The sequence below is a fragment of the Triturus cristatus genome, chromosome 4_1, assembly GCF_964204655.1.
Source record: "Triturus cristatus chromosome 4_1, aTriCri1.1, whole genome shotgun sequence".
NCBI lineage: Eukaryota > Metazoa > Chordata > Amphibia > Caudata > Salamandridae > Triturus > Triturus cristatus.
In genome coordinates this window covers 303,554,906-303,573,474 of record NC_140585.1, presented here as the reverse complement: position 1 = coordinate 303,573,474, position 18,569 = coordinate 303,554,906, and the positions used below count along the sequence as shown (strand labels likewise).

Here is an 18,569-nt window from a genome sequence, read left to right as displayed (position 1 = left end):
TGGGCTTATGCTACCAGGACGTCGTGAAATCGAAACACTGTCTTCTTGTTACTTTTATGAAACGTAATAATTGTGATAATGTTCGATATGGTTGCATACCCAATATTAAATTTTAATACACCAATCTATGAATACGCCACTCTGTTTGTCATGCTTTAGCACCGAACACGTTTTCCTCATTGATAATTTTATTTATGATTTCTTGTTTTCGTATGTCTTATGAGTACATCTTTTTTTTCTTTCAATATTGTATTTTTGATATTATTTTTGACCAGGGATCCATGTATTATCCATGGCTAATGGCCTTGAAGCATGGCCATGGATTCTTCTTGGCGAGGTTAATTCTAGGCCTCTTGCGTGTCAGCCAGTGGCGGCTCCTCTGCTAAAGCGGAGGAGCGTCGCCCCACTGCCATGAAGCAGCAAAAGAAAGGAAAAATAAAATGACAATAACGTCATGTTATTAGCTTTTTATTTTGTCCTCCTGCTGCGGCAACTTGCATGAGGGGCGAGGCGGAACTGGGGAGGAATGGTAGAACACTGTTAAGTTCGCAATGACTGGCCCTCTCTTGGGGCGCCCAAAACCGTCATGTGCATTTTCCCTGTTCTTCATTGAGAACATGACCACCCTCCAGCCCCTGGCTGAGCGCCGTGTAATGGTGTCCAGACCAATCACAACGCTGCATTGCAGCATTGTGATTGGCTGCAGGAAGCGTGGCAGGCCTGGTGCTTCCATCTTCCTATTTCTCACAAGAAGCCAGGTAGAGGACGCAGGAGAGGTGGTGGTAGCCGGCCAGCCGGGAGGTAAGTGTGTTTTTTTTTTTTATCGAATCCCCCCTCCCACCCACCCCACTGCAGCTTCCAGGCAGCAGCCAGGACTGATGTCAGCAGTAGAAATATGAAAGGAGGAACATTTTGGGATCAAAAACTGTAGCTTCCAATTTCCCACTAAAAAGCATTGTGCCAAACATATTTTTGAGATACACATAAAAGTTAGGTCCAATCCTAATTGCCTATTTTTATTAAAATATTCAGAGCTGTCCTTGGCGTCGAGAATTGCAGTTTCCAGTTTCTTTCCTGACGTGGTGATTGCTTAACTCCTTCACAAACTCTTGCCACTTTTTATGCCAGATTACATACGCTCTGGCCTTCATCCCTTCGGGCATGGCGCTGTACCTGCAAAGAGGGAGATAAACTGCTCATCCACAGTCGTGCAGAAACAAGATCATTCAACAGCAACACCAGTGGTAGATAAAAAACATTTCAGATTGAAATGTCGAGTTTAACATTCTATTAAGTAAAAACAAAGTTATTGAAAGTGATAAAAAAGACAGATTATTACTGTTTGTTAATGTTAATTTCAAACTAATTTACACACATGTTCGATTTAAGGCATAAGGAAGGAATAGGTGGCATCCTCATATGGGAAGGCATCTGTTAAATAAATGGGAATCTGGGTTAAAGAAGTGATGGTGATAAGTTACTCTTAGTTGTTAATCAAGGTTTTTTTATGCTCAACTGGCAATGTGGTAGAAAGGCTTGAGGTCGAGGGGACAATGCTGGCCTGGTTATGTTGTTGGGTTTGCTGGTTGTTGGCGATGCTACTCAGAGATGCACTGGATTATTTTTGAGTACACATGCCTAATCTTGAGGTGCCAGACTCAACAAGCATTTGCAATGCAATAGGTCTCGCATTTACACGAGTTTGAGCTATTAACATTGTAAATGACATTGCCTTTTATTTTTATTTTCGTTTTTAAAACCTAAATAAAAGGCATTGTCATTTACAATGCCAGTAGCTTAAACTCGCCTAAATGCGTGACCTATTGCATTGCAAATGCTTGTTTTTATCAGGGTTAGTTCAGTGCTTAATTTGAGCTGGTAGTTGCCCTTATTTTTCCTCATCAGACATATGCCCAGAGCAGGAGACAGAAAACACAAAAGAGGGGAAGAAGTAGGAAATGAATGACATAAAAACAATGACAAAGAAAGAAAGCAGGGATGAAAAAGAATCTGAAAGAGGGAGCTAATGGAGGGGGTGGATGATGGTGGATGAAAGAGGCATACGGTGGTTTTAACACTACGCAGCCTCTGTGTTTGGCACCCTTGACATTTGATAGCGCCTGCCACGGGCTTCTGAGGAAAACGCAGGGCCCCAGCACTTATTCTCATGAAAATTAAGCACGGGGATTGTCGCACAGTTCCGTTGCACAGTTCCATTGCATGTCACTTCAAGCTTGGTGAACAAACAGCCAATGAGGTGTCGCACATTCATTCACTGGCTTGCTCCTTGGTGCGGGCGCCATTTTGACTCTGGTACATTGACTCATGGTGTTATTTTACCTTCTGCTAATGCATTTAATTTACCTTGCACAGACATAAACGCCCAGTAATAAAATCTTAAGTGGCTCAAGGTCGCGCCCCTGTTCATTTATCATTTCCGTGACATCACCAAGGTGAAACCTAAAGCACAGTGCAGAACGGGGAAGCGGTGGGATCGGAGATGTGCAGTCTGACACTATAGTGAGTGATGCCATCACCACCATACGGGATACAACATTCCGTGCCAATCATAAGTTCAATAAAAACCAGAAGACAGACTATGAATGTCTCCTCCGAGGGGAGAGAAGTTGACCTAAGGGCTACGGCGGTCGGCGTCAAGTCGGGGGAACCGGGCTCGAATCTCGGCAAGGACGCGCAACATCCTGTGATTCTGGGTTAATCGTTTAATCTCTCCGTGCCTAACAAAAACAAGATGCTGCTAGAGCGACCATAATAGGATCGAAAAAGCTCAGGACAGACCAAATAGAATGAATCTTGATGGGCCACATGGTAACCCTGCTATTCGCTGACATGTTGGAACTTTGCAAAAGATGTAAAACTGAAAGTCTAATTGCAGAAAAGTAACTTTTTTTAAGGAGCATCTTTAAATACCTCAGTAAAAACGATGCGTATACAACATTCCTCCCGAATATAAACAAATGCTTCTTGTAAATTAATAAAATACAGATTCATTGTTAACAAATGACATCCTAATATTCCCTCCAGCTGGTGCAGTGGTGTGGAAAGGACTCTGTTTAAAGATGGCGGCTCCAGTAGCATATCATTGTGGAACAAGTGTAGCATGGCTCCCCCCGCCTCCCCCTCGGTTGAGTGGTGGTGCAGGGACAGCAGCTACGTGACCTCCGCGGGATAATGCGAGTCATGTGCCTGGTAGCTCACTCTCCGATCAGGCAAACGATAAGAGCCACATAGAGAAGAAAAGGTGTTTCGGAAATATACAGGCAGCAAGCAATGCAGGACTCAAAGACAACTTAAGTTCAAATATGGACTGCGGGGCTAATCACCTCCAAAACCGGACTCATTCTGCTCAGCCTCATATTCTGGGTAAGCGTGTTCTTTCTAAGCGGTGAAAAGTTTAAACAAGCTGTCTCCGTGGAGCCGACGGGAAAATGGAAAGTGAAAGTGCAAGAGGCTGCTGAGGACGGAAGGGGGACAGGAGATGTGCGCGCCGCGTGGCTGTACACATCATTGCAAGCGCGTCTCCACAAGCGCGTCCACAGACTACAATCGCCAAAAGCCCTGCGCGTGCCCATTTCCTGTCCCACTTCCGAGGCAAGTCAGCAACAATAGATCTCGCTGGTGACAGCGCTTCGCACTGCATTCGCCAGACGAGACATAAAAAGCTGTGCTGAACTGACATGCCACGGAAGTCAACAGTGTGTTTAAAGGAACCACAGAATGAAGTTGTGCTCAGAAAATAAACCCCATGAGCGTTGACCATGTATGGAGTCTGCAGCAGGCCTACAGTGGTAGCAGGAGACAGTTTTAGATTGACACTGCACTTAAAAAATAATTATTGTTAATAATAACAATAACAGAACCAGCAACTCTCACTCCTGCTCGAGCCCCCCTGCCTTCAGGCATGAGTGATACATTTACCAATCCTTCTCCGAAAGTGCCACAGACATATGGAACTCCCGGTCACCGTCTTCCGCCTAACCTTCAGAAAAGACAGCAACTAATAGTGTAATAAAAATTGAGTACAATAAGATGAAATATGCCCTTCAATGGCAGACTCATGTTTGGGCGGGCCTGGCTCACCCGGCCCACCCTCTAGAACCGGGCCTGGGCAGCTGAGGTAAGTAAAACATGCCTTTAAATGTATTTTGTGTGCATGCTTGCCGGTGAGAGTGTGTTTAGGTGTGAGAGAGTGTATATGTAAGAATTTGTGTGTGTAAGTGAAAGTGGAGGTCAAAGGGAGTGTGATGTCACTTATGCTACCCTGGCACTTCGGTGAATTGACATCAATGCCTGTATCACGTGCTTCGCACTGATAGCCAAGCCTGTTAAAGGAGGCGTGTGAGGCGTGTCTGAAGTGCTCGTTTCAAACAGATTTGTGGATATTGTCTTTACTGCTGTCAGTGCTTAAGCTGGTGCTTTCCGTGCTCAGCGCCGGCACTCAATTGGTTTCCTGGGCCCAGCACCGGCACCTAAATGCCAACACTATACTTAGAACAGTCCACCACATGATGGCGCTGCTCATCTAATTCAGAGATGAGCAGAACAACGGTAGTTTAGGAATACAATATACATTAAAAATGCTAATACCTGCCTCCCCAGCCATTCATTTAGCTTTGGGGACCTGGAATAATCTGAACTGTTGCACTTGCAGGAGAGAGAGATGGTTAGTAGTTGTTTTGTCAGCGATGACAAAGGCGATGGGTGGTGCAAGCTGCAGCGGCCTCCTGCTCAGAGCACTGGCACTTAATATTTTACAAATTAAGCACTGTCTGCTGTGCTTGAACAACCAAACAATAATGTCTTATAAATGTACTAATAGAGAGCAGTGTGGCTGCTCCATGCATATTTCTGTCAAGGACACATTTCTAATGTGCAAACAAATCTGCTTTTTCCCTTGTTCACTGTAGTCTAAAAGTTAAGGGCTTGTTAGCTCGGCTTCAACAAAACTGACTACACTGAACAACCCCTTGTGCAATAGTTCCCTTTATAACTATCTTCCTTAACAAGAAGGGAGCATGGGAGCCTTTCTCATTATTAACACATAAACGTCCACGTGACATCCAGGCTATGCAAAGCTTTTTTGTGGAAAGAAAGGAGGGACCTGCATTGTTTGATCAATGACAAAGATAAAACAACACCTTTGTACAGCAGTGATGTGTACTCTACGTGGGACCTTGAGGGTGAAATATTTAAAAGTAGTATGCAAAGGGTTAAAAAGGCAGTTGCATTACCCGTTAAGACCATACACAATTCCAAGCGGAAGACAGGGTGCAAGTGATGGGTACACTTGTTTGTCACCATCTAAAAAGTCATGTAGAATATAGAATAGTTAGGGATAGTCTGCACTTTCTATGTAGGAAACTTGTCATGGTAAGTGTTCTGTCCTAAGCACTTTAGGTGGGTACCACTAGGATGTGCATGAGATAAGAACCGTTCCACCAGTGTGCCCATGTGGGAGCTATGCCTATCTGGCTAATTTATCATTGGTAAAACACAATTTCTCAACTGGAGCGAATTGTCGCCCCAACCAAACGCACAGCGAGGGTCGCCTATTAGGCTGTTATCCAATTATACCAAATTTAATCCATGTATTCCATTGTATCCAATATTGTGATCCCTTTAATGCAACTTTTTTTCAACGTTTTCTCTCCACACGCGAAATGGATTTGCCAATTTTCAAATGTTCTCATGTTTAAGCTGGGCCATCCGAACCTCTTGTACAAAACACGAAAGAAGCAATTTCGTCTGAGGCAGTGTTGTTTATTGTTAAAAACCCAATGCATTTCGGGCAGCTGGTGCCCTTCATCAGTGGTAACTAAAATGACAAATAAAATAACCAATATTACCATTACCACCTCTACCAACATCAATACTAATACATTAATGTGTAATCATTAACGTAATGTGAATTAACATACTTTTCAATGATTCCTACATTGCCGGTATACATCATTAGACTGGCGGGATTCTCAGACATTCCCCAACTTTTAACTCCTAATAGGCGACCCTAGCTGTGCGTTTAGTTGGGGCGACAATTCGCCCCAGTTGAGAAATTGTGTTTTACCCAGGTGCCGGTTGGGCATGGCACCAAGCCAAACTGCACGCACTCAGATTGAGCATCGGATAATTTCGGAAAACAAGCATAAAATGGTGTGCATCCCTACTCTTGATAATTTATCATTGGTGTCATCGGAATGTGGATGCAGATATCCCTAACCAGTAATCGAGAGAGCATTATCCTGAGGCTGTGAGTACCTCAGGTAAGGTTAAGGTATTTTCTGATTTCGCTGTTTTAACAAAACTATAGTAGGATGACGGCATTAAGTGCTGTCCAACACTGATGAATCTAATCCCAGTTATGTGTGTATCCTGACGGTCTGCTGAGTATATCTGCAGTGTTCTGGGTTCTCAATCTTTCCTTGGCTCTGAATTGGCCCGTGAGAGGAATAAAACGTGATGGATAGAATGACCGAGTCATTCTCACTCACTGGTATTTACTGTGGAAGGCCTCCTAACTCGTCATTGGTTTGCTCCCTGTGCATCTACAGACTAGCCATAGGAAAACGTGTCTTTGTCATTTTCCAATAGATATATTCCAAGCTGAACCTCAAGTCAACTCCCCTTCTCCAATTTAGGAACGCAGTCTGCCCTAAATTGAATGCAAAGGTTTCTTTTGCCAGTTTCTTCTCTTTGGCTTCTTTGGCCTCTGCTGCCGCCTGACGTCGAATGCGAAACGACGAGCGAGCGCGTTCGTTTGTTCCAGTTCTGCGCCTGTCCGCGCGCCACGCATCGCGTATGGAGCATCACGCTATAGGGCCACGGGGAGAAGCGCTGCTCGCAAATCGGATTTTGGATTTGGGAAACTGAGTTGGAGGAGAGACGCTAAGGAGGGTGTTTATTCAGTAACCGTCGCATTGCTCTTCAGCTTGCTAGGAAAGCCAAACCCAGAAGGCTGCGCAGGGCAGCGTGGCAACTGTGTGGGCTCCCCGCGGGCAGGGGGGCTGCGAGGAGTAGGCGTGCGGCAGAGCGTACGGCTGCAGTAAGCCCAACAGGACTTGGGTGAGCTCTCAATATGAAAGCCAAGAGAGAAGCGCAAGCAGGAAATCCGGCTGGTGGCGGCGACAGGAAGGGGAAACAACTCAGTACAACACAGAGGCACAGCAGAGGGAAGTGAAAAGTATCTTATTAAATAAGGTGGAGAAGCTGCCCAGAAAAAAGTGTAGAATATCAGCGGGGGTGGCACCCGGTAGAGGCAGATCTCGCAAAGGGCAAGGCCTATCAACGGATGCTACAATGGACAATGGTCTTCTAAATGAGGGTGAGGTAGCTCCAAGAGAAAAGGCATAAAAGTCAATGTGTAGGGCTACCAGCAAGCTACCCCATGAAAACTCCCCAGCAAAGCGAGAAGGGGGGAGTGTCAGTCACTAAATCTATCAAGGATTAGGTGGGGAATCGCTTTAAAAGGAAAGATCTACTGTCGGACCCTGATGTGTAGATCCCCATCATCGATCATGTTGGACGTAATGGTTATTCTACAAAGGACACTGCAAGGACGGCTAGAAGTATCCATGATGAACAATGGTGCACTGAAAGCTCAAAAAGATCAGCTACAGTTCATTGTGGGTGAACTTAAACAAATCCGAGAACCTATGCCGTCTATAGTTAGACCGGTAGAAAGCAATAATGCAAACGTGGAGTCCGGAGGCCCAACTGTGCTAGAAGAGACAGCTGCACAATTAGCAAGGGGACAGGGTGTATTTATCTCTAGGTGCCCCATGCTTATAAAGAAAACTGGGGCAATAATCGGATATAGACAATAAATACCTAGAACAAGGAGGGTGGTGAAGAGTATAAAGGGGAGAGAGAAGCTATTGGAAAAAAAGGGTATCGCCAGGAAGAAGAAACTAGAAAATGCACATGTGAAAAAGCACTCCCTAATAACCCGGAAGCAGCCTGAAAATAGGTTGCGAGAAGAAGTAAAGAATTTACGAGTAAGATCAAAGATAGTGGCCCGAAGTTATAGATGCAGGAACGATGGGAGTTTTAACAATTAGGATGGTGGTTTAAGAAGATAAGGAAGGAAGGATAATTTGACAGAACAAGGCACTAGTAGCAGGAATGGGATAAAAAAAGGGATGGATGTCATGAGTAAGGAAGGATCCTTAGAAGAGGAAACAAGGCATGGAAGGAACTTGTGACTGCACCTCGAAACATCACAGTATAGGAAAGGGGGGAAAAGAGTGAGAAAGCTACAACCCCTAAATCGATCCCAGTTATTGTTAGCCTTCTCCAAATGTGCCTGCCTAAAAGAAATAGGGACAAAAGACCTTAGACAAGTAGGGTTTATACAGAATAAAAAGGGAAATGAGGTCAGCCTTGTTCTCTCACATTAATGGCATAGTATAGTTTTAGATGAAGACAAAACGAATCGTGTAGTGTGCAAATAAAATTAGTAGCCTGTTGCAAAAAAAATAAAAGGCAAATGAGGTCAGTAAAGTACTTATGTATTCTGGTTTGGTAAAATCCACATTCATAAAAGCAGAAAATTAGATGTTGAAAGAAAAAATAAGACAAGTCCCAGACTCAGAGCTGTCTACAGTGGGCAATTTGGAATAGCATTCCTGAGGCAAAATGTGGGACTAGGGCAAAGGCAAGTAAGACTAATTGATCAGGCACTGAATGGAGAGGACGGCATAGAAATTACAGTATGTGGTGAGAGGTCCACAAAGGGTTGGAGAGATGCGAGCTGTGTAAATGGTTACATGAATCACCCTATACCAGCCCAGGAAGAAGAGGGGTGCTTAAGCAAAATAGATTAGGCCGCTGGGTCATCGCACAGCCTTGGGGTGTGAATGGGTTCAGCAGAATTTCAAAATTAGGATCTTTCAAAAAGCTAATAGATTCTTATGAGATTGTATGTCTGCAAGAAACATGGCAGTCACATAAAATCCATATAATAGAAGGGTACTTGCAGGTACAAGAGTCTGCTACAAGGAGACATCAAGGACGTCCTGCGGGGGGGATAACCACCCTGATATCCACCAGAATAGCTAGGTAGGTGACACCATTATTAGTAAGATGTAAATGACTGGTCATTTGCAAAGTGGAGCTTTACGACCCATACCCCAAGAATGAAAAGCTGATAATCGTAATTATATATATACAGAGGGGGGGGGGCCTGAGGAATATAGGTCTGAAATGGGAAGGATGAAGGAGGATGTTGATAATTTGTGTGAAAATTACCAGAAAAATATTCTGATACTGATGGGAGATCCGAACCAAAAATTAAACCCAAATAAAGCTGATACTTGGTCTAAAGAAATACTGAAATCACATAATATAAAGGTGGCAAATTTCCCTAAAACTTAATGGTTTAAACGGGATAAAGAATTGGGAAAATACCTGGGTTCAAGAGGCTTATTTTGTCTAAATGGTAGAATGGAGGAGGCTTGCCCTGAACAACAGACCTTTAAGGTTGGTCAACAACTATGCCCAATACATGCATGCCTGGAATTTTGATAAAATAAGAGACTTCCAAGTGGGGTCTGAAGAGGGAAGAGATCCCCTTCCAATAAAACTAAAATTAGTGGGAGGCAAAAGGATGCAGAGAGAAAAGGTGATCCCTTTTCAGATCGATTATCCAAAATGACTGACCACTAGATTAATAGATAAACATATGGAAAGCCAGATTAATTTTCAGCAACACACAACATTGAAGAACACCTCAACTATACATCCTGGGTGATATGAGAAAATAATTTCACAGGTGGTATAATGACTTAGAGTAGTTTTAAAAGGAAAGGGAACGAAGAATGTGAAAGTTCTGAATAACCAAACAAGAAAAACAAATGGTTTACTGAGGAATGTAAGAATCTAAAGGAACAGGTAAGAAAAGGGGAAAGAAACCTCAAAGTAAGATATGAAATAGAAAGTTATAACGTTCTGATGGAGTTTAAGAAAAGTAATAAGACCTTAATCGGGGACCAGAAAAGAGATCACAAAGAGAGGTGCTGAGAACGATACAAACCAAAAATGCAAAACTCTTTTGGAAATTAGTACAAGAAGGGTCAGGGAAAATGCAGGGTACGATGAACTGTGTAGAAGATGACGCATGGGTGGATTATTTGGAGGAGATATATGGCAAAAAAGAGGAGTTAGTAAGGAGACAAATAGCCTCTTGGGAGAAAGTGGATGGGGGCTTGAGATCCAAATTCTCACTAAACAACATTAGAATTAATATGGGAAGATTAAACCTAACTTGCGCTACTGGACTTGATAGCATGCCTGCAATAATTATAAAAACCTGCCCGGATTGGTGGGCGAGTTATTGTTCAGGTTGTTTACTGAGATTTTGGATACAGGGAATATCCCAGAAAATTAAATAGAAGCAAATATTGAGCCGATTCATAAAAAGGAGATATAAAAACAGCCAGAAACTATAGGCAGAAAAGGTTTCTGCAAAAATAATCTTGGAAATGTTAAAGAAATGGTCTGACTTGAATTATATAGTGCCCCCAGAACTGGGGGGTTTATAGGAACGTCACTCTACAATTGACCACTGCTTCACGCTCTGGTCGATCGCGTGTAAGTCCGTCAAGCAGAGGGGGGATTTATTCTGCTGCTTTGTAGACCTGTGCGCAGCTTTTGATCTGGTAGATGGGAATTGTCTATAGGAAGCATTGTAAAAGTATGACATCCCAAAATACCTTCTAAGGCTAATTCAAGAGCAACACAGGAGCAATTGGGCCCAGGTCATTATGAACACAGAGGGGACCCTAACACAAAAAATACAAATTAATAATGGTTTGAGGCAGGGGTGCGGATTAGCCCCCTAAATTGTCTCCCTATTTGTTGCTGATCGGTCCGCGATCCTAGCATCCACCAAAGGATTTAGACCCAGAATAAATGGCAAAGTGAATAAGAATGGGAAAAATTTGTAAGTAAAAATCTGGGGGCTGTCTGTAAGGATATGAAAGTAAAGCTGGGCCTACAGAATCTACAAATTGAAATCTCAAAGAGTGACTTAAAGGTGCTAGGCAAAGACATGTCCCATGAGTACGAATATTACTATTTAAGTAGGAAAAAATTGGTACAATTTATGCTAATATCTTGGCGGAATGAAGAGAGATTTCCGTATGTGGATATATTACAAAACCAGTTGGTAAGAAGTGAAGCATTGGGAAGAAAGGTTGGAATCAATACCTTTATGATAAACGATATGGTAACATTTAAAACGATCCAACAGTTTAAATGATCCAACCAGGAGGCAAGTGCACTTGTGGTCTGAACACTAAATGTGACACGTTGCACATCCTGCTTTAAACGTTGTACAACAGTGGAGACAGTTTTTACACCCTATACTTTTAAAAAGTGCGTTGTCTGGATATAGCATGTGACATGGGGAGATTCATAAGGGCAGCCAAAAATGTGATTATTGAGTTTTGGTATGAATGGTGTTTTATGTATTTTAGTGGATAGTCCTAGGTATTATACGTGAAAGCTATTTTAACGAGTAGAAAATTTGATTGGATGAAATTTAATGATGATTATTTATGTTTATTTTTAATACTTTAAAATGAATTAAATTTGTATATAGTTATGGATATAAGTCGGTGTATTGTTTAAAGGCCAATGATCTAAATAAACATATCTTTTGATTAATTGAATGCAGCAGAGTGATTACCTATGACTGAAATAACTCAAGCTTCCCATCTATCATGTTTTGTTCTATGTGACTTATCCCAGTGGCAAATGAGGGCCATTTTGAGAGAGTAATGGTGGTCATCCCTCCGTTTGTTCAGGTAAAACATTGTTATGGTGTTGTCTGTGAAATGTTCTAGTTGGTCCTAAAAGTGAGGCTAAAAGCCTGCTTGGTCAGCCTATGAATCTTTGATCATGGGACATTGTTATATTGTCTAACTACCACCTCAGACCACAGGCCTCTAATGATGAAATCACCCTGGTGAACATCACAACTCGTTTGAGAGGAATTTTTAGCAATGGTCACAGATGTCAGTGGATGTAGGAGGCTGGCTTAGTATGTGGTGCGCACTTATTTAAGTAAAGCACCTTGCACTAATCCAGACGACCCTTATGGTGATTTTAGTGTTCTTAGACAACCTGTGGAGAGCAGCCTTCAGGCTTAGTCCAGAAGGAGTGTTAATCAACTTGTTTTACCAGATCTAATCATTTAGTGTAGGTCAAATGAAAATGAACCACCCAGTGTATTTATAAAAATATGTCTATTTATTATACAACACTCACTAACATATTGGTATATTTCTTACCGGAGATATGAACACAAATACACACAATATTCAATCGTAAACAGGTGAGTAAGCCCAATACACAGTGGTCTCCAGGAGGAGACCAAACCATATACTAAGAAAGTGGAATGAAAACTGTGACCGTAGTCAGGACTTGGACCAGGAGACTCAGAAGAGCTGGGGAGACAAGGAACCACCCAAGGTAAATACCCAGGAACCCCACAGAGGCTATGTGCAGTGTGGAAAAACAGCCGCGTACTCAATGGAAATCATCAAGAATTTTGTGGTTGCAGTTTTGAAGAAGGACCCTTCCCAGTGTCCCCTAAAGAAACCCCATGGAAGACAGAAGGTTGAAGAGCCACCCCACCTGTGGATACCCCAGGAACCAGGATACCTGCACCAGGGAAGCCTGGTGCGAAGCGACGTTGGAAAACACCAGAGACCACAATAGAGGGTTTCAGAAAAGATGCTGCTAGCAAAGTCTGTGAAAGAGTCCGGTGGAATCCAAGGGTGGATTCTTGAAGAGAAGAACCTGCAAGCAGAGGGGACAGAATCTATGACACTTGGAGGTGAGCAGGATACACGGAAGAGCAATGACCACCGATGACCGAAGATGCAGGAGTGATGACAGTGACCTTGTTGCTGTTGCTGTGGGGACCAGGCGACGCTGAAGAAGACCTAGAGCCGTTCACGAGCTGTTGCGTGTCAGAAGTCGAGAACCAGGGGGTTGATGTCCGGCGGGAGCATCAACAAGCCTTGGCAGCAGCGACAGATGTGGTAAACAATGTAGGAGGAACGTTGGGACCAGCAAGGTCCATGGGACTCACCAAGTGCCGGAGAGTCAGAGCAGGCCCTGAGCAAGCAGGGGAGCCCACTGAAGCAAGAGAAGACCCTCAAGAGGACCTAAAGACACAGGAATCGCAAGAGGACCTCAAGCAGCTAACCAAAGATGAAGGCCCACGGTGCAGAGGATGCGGTAATGATGAAAATCTTGGTAGGAAGAGATGCTGGAGGCTGGAGCTTCTTGTAGGAAGAAGATCTCTGCAGTGCAGAGCCAACAAGCCTTGGCAACGGCAAGTCGACGCAGTGCACAGGGATTCAGTCCCAGCAGTTCTGACGAGGGAAACTGGCCTCAAAATTGCAGAGAGGACAGGTCAGGCCGCAAGGGAGTTGCAGAACCACCACTTGTGTTGCTGATCCTTTCGAAATCCATGGGGTGTCTGGAGCAGCAGATCGGTCAGCTTCGTTGAGGTGCCTTTCAGATGCAGGGGAGTGACTACTTCACTCCAAGAGAGATTGCTTTGGGTGTCCTTGATGCCCACAGGTCTGCTGAAAATCCTAGATGAAGCACAGACGAGAAGAAGACTTGTAAAACAGCGAAACCTGGAGCACAAGGAGTCTTTAATGATGCAGTCTCGGTTCCAGGCAAATTCCAGCTAAGTCCAAGTGTCCAGACGGTCGAAGAGTGACATGGTTTCAGACTTGAGTCTTGTCCCACAGCTCATCTGAGGAGCTAACTAAAGGTAAGCCCTTTTATACCCTAAGAAAGGGGTTAGAACGACTCAGGGCTCCCTCCCAGAGGAGGGACTGGCCAGAGGGGAGGATTATCTCATGTCCAGTTTTGTGCCAGAGCGGGAGCCAAGGGCTCCCAGAACTGGTTCTGACTTGCGTATGCAAGGAGCGCATCAAATGGGCCCTTCAAAGCATTCTGGTGGCGCTGGCAAATGCCCCAACCCCAGCCCAATACACTAAGTCCTGTCCCAGAGGATCCCCTCAGTGCATGGAATCATACCTCCAATACCGGTAACAGTGCTGGGGTATGATTCCAATATGTTGATTCGAAAAATGCAGAGCCAATATGTCGTTAGTCATCCTGTAATGGCACATGGCCACTATATGTATCAAAATGGCAGACAGCACTTACAAAGCCTGGAGAATCGACTCTGGGGTTTGTAGAGGGTGTCCTGCTCATGCAGGGGACCCTCCCACTTATAACCCAGCACCCTGCCTTCAGGATTTAAAGACCTGCCTTAGGGGTGACTTATAGGTTTTAAGTGTAGTGACCTCAGATATAAGGAAACCTATATCTGTTGTAAGTGGTGCCAGCACCAGCTTACACAGGCTGCAATGGCAGGACTGTAGTCACAGTTTGAGGGGTCTCTCATGGGTGGCATAATACATGCTGGTGTACCTATGTCCTGGGTACCTTAGTACCATATTCTAGGGACTTACATGGGTACACCAGTAGCCAATTGTGGAGGTACCAAAGTACTTACCATGACAAACCTAGGGAGGAAGCACTGTGGCCGAGGTCCTGACTAACAGGATCTCAGATAGACTAGTCAAAAAAACATGCTGACACCAACAGCAAGCATTGGCATAGCCAATAGGTCTCGCCTTTGGGACCTTATAAGTGTTTAGGCATGCAACAGTTGAGGTTGTTGCACCAAGGATATTGTACTGTATAACTAAATACTTATAAGTTTCCAAAAGCGAGACCTATTGGGTATGCCAATGCTGGTTTTAGCATTTTCATGCCGTCCCAATGCAATGACTCCGGGCCTCATTGAAGCCTTGGGAATCAAAGGGCTCGCAAGGGCAGCATTACCTCCTCAAAGGAATCCTTTTATATGGAAATTGGGTCAGTGGACAGATGGAAAACAGCAGGAGAGCATGCCAAAAGGAGCTGGGGAGAAGGGGCCTACGAGGAGGGGCGCTGGCCGCACGGGAGCGGCCGGGAGACAGGCAGGCATGGTGGTCTGAGCTATGGGGAGCATGCATTGTGCCACGTCCCTGGATACGGAATACCTTCCAGGTCGCAGTGGGCAGCATGTCCAGGTCACCGCATCTGCAATGAACACGATGCTTGGGGTGTCTTTTTAGAAGCTCGTGAGAAGACATGGGAGAAAAATACATGCAAGCCCACTCATTGATGCATGCAGAAATGCGAACCTTTCTGGCCTCCACCAAGAGCAGAGCTCTGACAGGCCGTTTGGCTGGCAGTCAGTCAAGAAAATGTTTTCAACTCTGCCGATGTGACTCTTTCTGGAGGCAGACACAACTAAAAAGAAGTTTTCAAAGCACGGCTGAGATTTGTAGGACTTTTTTTAACCTAGCGCCTTATCTGCGGGGAGGCTCTGGAGCACTATTAGAGGCGCTCGCAATTGAGTTCTGGACGGTCTAGGCAAAGAGAGAGATAGTGAGAGACGGAGAGGGGAGCTGAGAATAAAGAGAGAAAGATCAGAAGAATAAACCACAAATATGTGACAGAAAACGTACAGACCATGTTTAAAGTGGTGGTTTGCTCTTTGCTGGGGGGAGCTCCGGAGGGGCTGATGTACATGCCAGACATGGAGACTGTGAAAGGTGCCATCTTAGGAGAGAAGAAGAGCTGCCGCTTCCTTCTGCTTCCCCACCGCCTCCACTTGTCTGTTAGCAACATAGGCAGCGCAGACAACGGGAGGGTGCGGGAGCAAAGGCAACACTCCACATGCGTGCGGGGAGGGAACAACATATTCAAGAGCTCGCATGCAAGCAGTGCGTGTCCAATGAGCCGTCATACCGGCACGCGCGCATTACCAAGCACCGGAAAAAAAAAATGTAGGTTGCGAGCAGAGACAATGGGAGGGGCGGTAGCATAGGCAACATGGGCAGCGGTTGGAGACAGGAGCGGATCACAAAGACCCGCAGATGCAACGAGATGCCGCAGGCAAGCAAGAAACTTATTCTTATTAAAGTTTTATGTGGACTTGGTGGGGGAGTTATTTCGGTGTAAACTTTGTGAGCTTTGTGTAAGGTGTTGGCAGGAAATGGGACCGCTCAAGCAGCGGCAAGAGGGCAGAAACTGGCACAAGTGAACGTGCGCTGACAATAACATCACGCCAGCCCAGGAGCTCATACTTGACACGATCTAGCCCGAATATAAATGCAAAATAATAATGTCCCATCTTCGGGGAAAGCAAGCGGGAGTCGGAGTTTACTGGGAGGAGTTATTGTTGGAGAGCTTGCGATGGGCGTGTGCACGTGGCGGGAGGGGGAGCGCGACTCCGGAGTGGATGCAGACCCTGGAGGAGGCACCGAGTGGGAGTCATACACACAGGAAGTGGGATAAGGGAGGGGGTGGCAAATGGTGTGCACTTTCGCGGCCGCTTTGATGTTCTCAGTGGACGCACGGCTCACTGAGAACATCAAAGCGGCCGCGAAAGTGATCATGCAGGCTGACAAATGGTGCGCGCGCCCGGCGCACATGCACTGTAGTTGGAGGCCTGAAAAGCCACTAGTCTGCACTTTCAAATCCCGCTTACTAAAACTCTCGCCAGAGCAGCGCTTAAGCGCTGGCTCAGGCGAGACCTAAAAAAGAGGAAACTAGAAAAGACTTAACAGTCTACATCATTAAGTAAAAGACATGCAACCTTCACTTGTGATAAATTAAATACTAGAATCAGGACACCTAAGTGAGGCATTTCAATCATAATTCAAATATACCCCATTAATAGTTCCATAGACAAGGTAACTTACCCAAGATGGAGAGAAACACTGGTTCCTGCCATATAAATATAGATTTTCTTTTATAAAGCAAACCTATTGCACCTCACAGTCCACACTTATCTTGAGTAGAGGGGCATGTTATTCCCTCTGTTTTTCATCAACACAAATTCGGCTAGGTCGAATTCAAAATAAATAATACTAAAATTAATATTCAAGGACATTAAGTTAAAATACATTATAATACCAAACATTCAATAGGTTGCGGCCTCTCAGTACAATCTTCTTTCTCGTTTGTCAGCACAGGATTTAAAATGAAGCAATTTCCTTTTTTAATTTTTTTTTATTAATGTCTGGCTTTGGGCCAGCCCCATTGAAATCAGTGGACTGCATGCTTCAGCCCCAGTCAGCCACTAGACTGAGGCACTATCAAATCTTGGCTCTGCCCAGAACATTTTAGTCTCCTCATTTGGATCCATCATTTATCCTTCAATGTTTAAACTGGAATGCATGCATCTCAAATGTATACTATCATCACAATTTGTTACATTCAATCCTTTTTTGCAAATCTTTATTTTATACTTAAAGCATTCTTTTTTTTCTCATTGTGGCAGCCATTTTTAAGGTTCATTTGAAATAGAGTGTAAGCTTGACCTTAATACGGCTAACCAACTTGCAGGTCCTTTATAGATCAGAATGACCCGACCAAGTATGCCGCCCTGAATCTCGCTAGAGCAGCAAAAGATGTGGTCTCTAGATTTTGGGAATACATTTCAGGGTAAGGCTGTATAATTTCTATCAGGTTTATCCTGACACAGCATAAGAGGCTTCTTCTCTTCCTTGCTCCTACTTTCTGTAGTTATAAATTACTCCAAATTCTTAAATAAAGATTCACATCAGTTTTGAAGGCTGCTAATATAAGACCTGTTAAAGACGTCATGTCATTTTACTTTCAAGAATAATTAAGTTGTTTTGTTGCATGTATAATTAAACATTTTAAAATATCATGCAGTTAATTATCAGTATCATGAGACACGTTAACTGTTTCAATATCTTTGCTAGTTTCCAATGCTGCTAAGGCAAAACATTAATGACACCATTTTACTTTAATATAAAGACTATGGGCCATATGTAGGTAGCTAAATACCGGTCGGTAACGGCCGAAAATCGGTAATTTTCCCGTTACCGACTGGTATTTAGCCCTTTCTAATGTAGGAGGCAGGTTTTAAGGATTCGGTAATTTACCGAATCGGTATTTTAAGGAATCGGTAAAATACCGAATCGGTAAATTACCGAATCCTTAAATCCTATGTAGGGAGCACTCAAGTGAGTGCATTTTTGTTTTAAGGATTCGTTATTTACCACCAACTACAGGTTGGTGGTAAATACTGAGTACCTTTTAAAAATCAATTTTGTGCTTTTCTAGATATGCCATGTGGCAGACATACATGCCCTTAGGGCATGTATGTGCGCCACATGTGCACACATGCACGATTCAGGTGTGCAACAGGGTGTCAATGTGACACACTGCCACCCTTGAATATGCTCCCCCTATTACCGAATCGGTATTTACCGAATCGGTAATAGTCAATGGCTTCCCATTCATTCCTATGGGCCTCCAGGCCCATAGGAATGAATAGGAAGGTATTCCTTATTACCGATTCGGTAAATACAGATTCAGTAATACCGAATATTACCGAATCGGTAAACTTTACCGATTTTTTACCTACATTCTATTTACCGATTCTTAAATACCGAATCGGTAAAATTCGGTATTTAGGAATCGGTAAATAGAAA

General features: G+C 44.0%; 1 protein-coding gene across 1 annotated transcript in view; it reads right to left on the bottom strand.

Moving 5' to 3' along the window:
* Nucleotides 1–1,028: 1,028 nt before the first annotated feature.
* LOC146854822 (adenosine deaminase 2-like) overlaps nucleotides 1,029–18,569 on the bottom strand; it is a 308,704-nt gene continuing 291,163 nt past the window's right edge. The window contains exon 9 of the mRNA XM_085651047.1: nucleotides 1,029–1,173. Within this exon, the coding sequence (XP_085507173.1) occupies nucleotides 1,029–1,173 (145 nt within the window). The remainder of the gene's footprint in view (nucleotides 1,174–18,569) is intronic.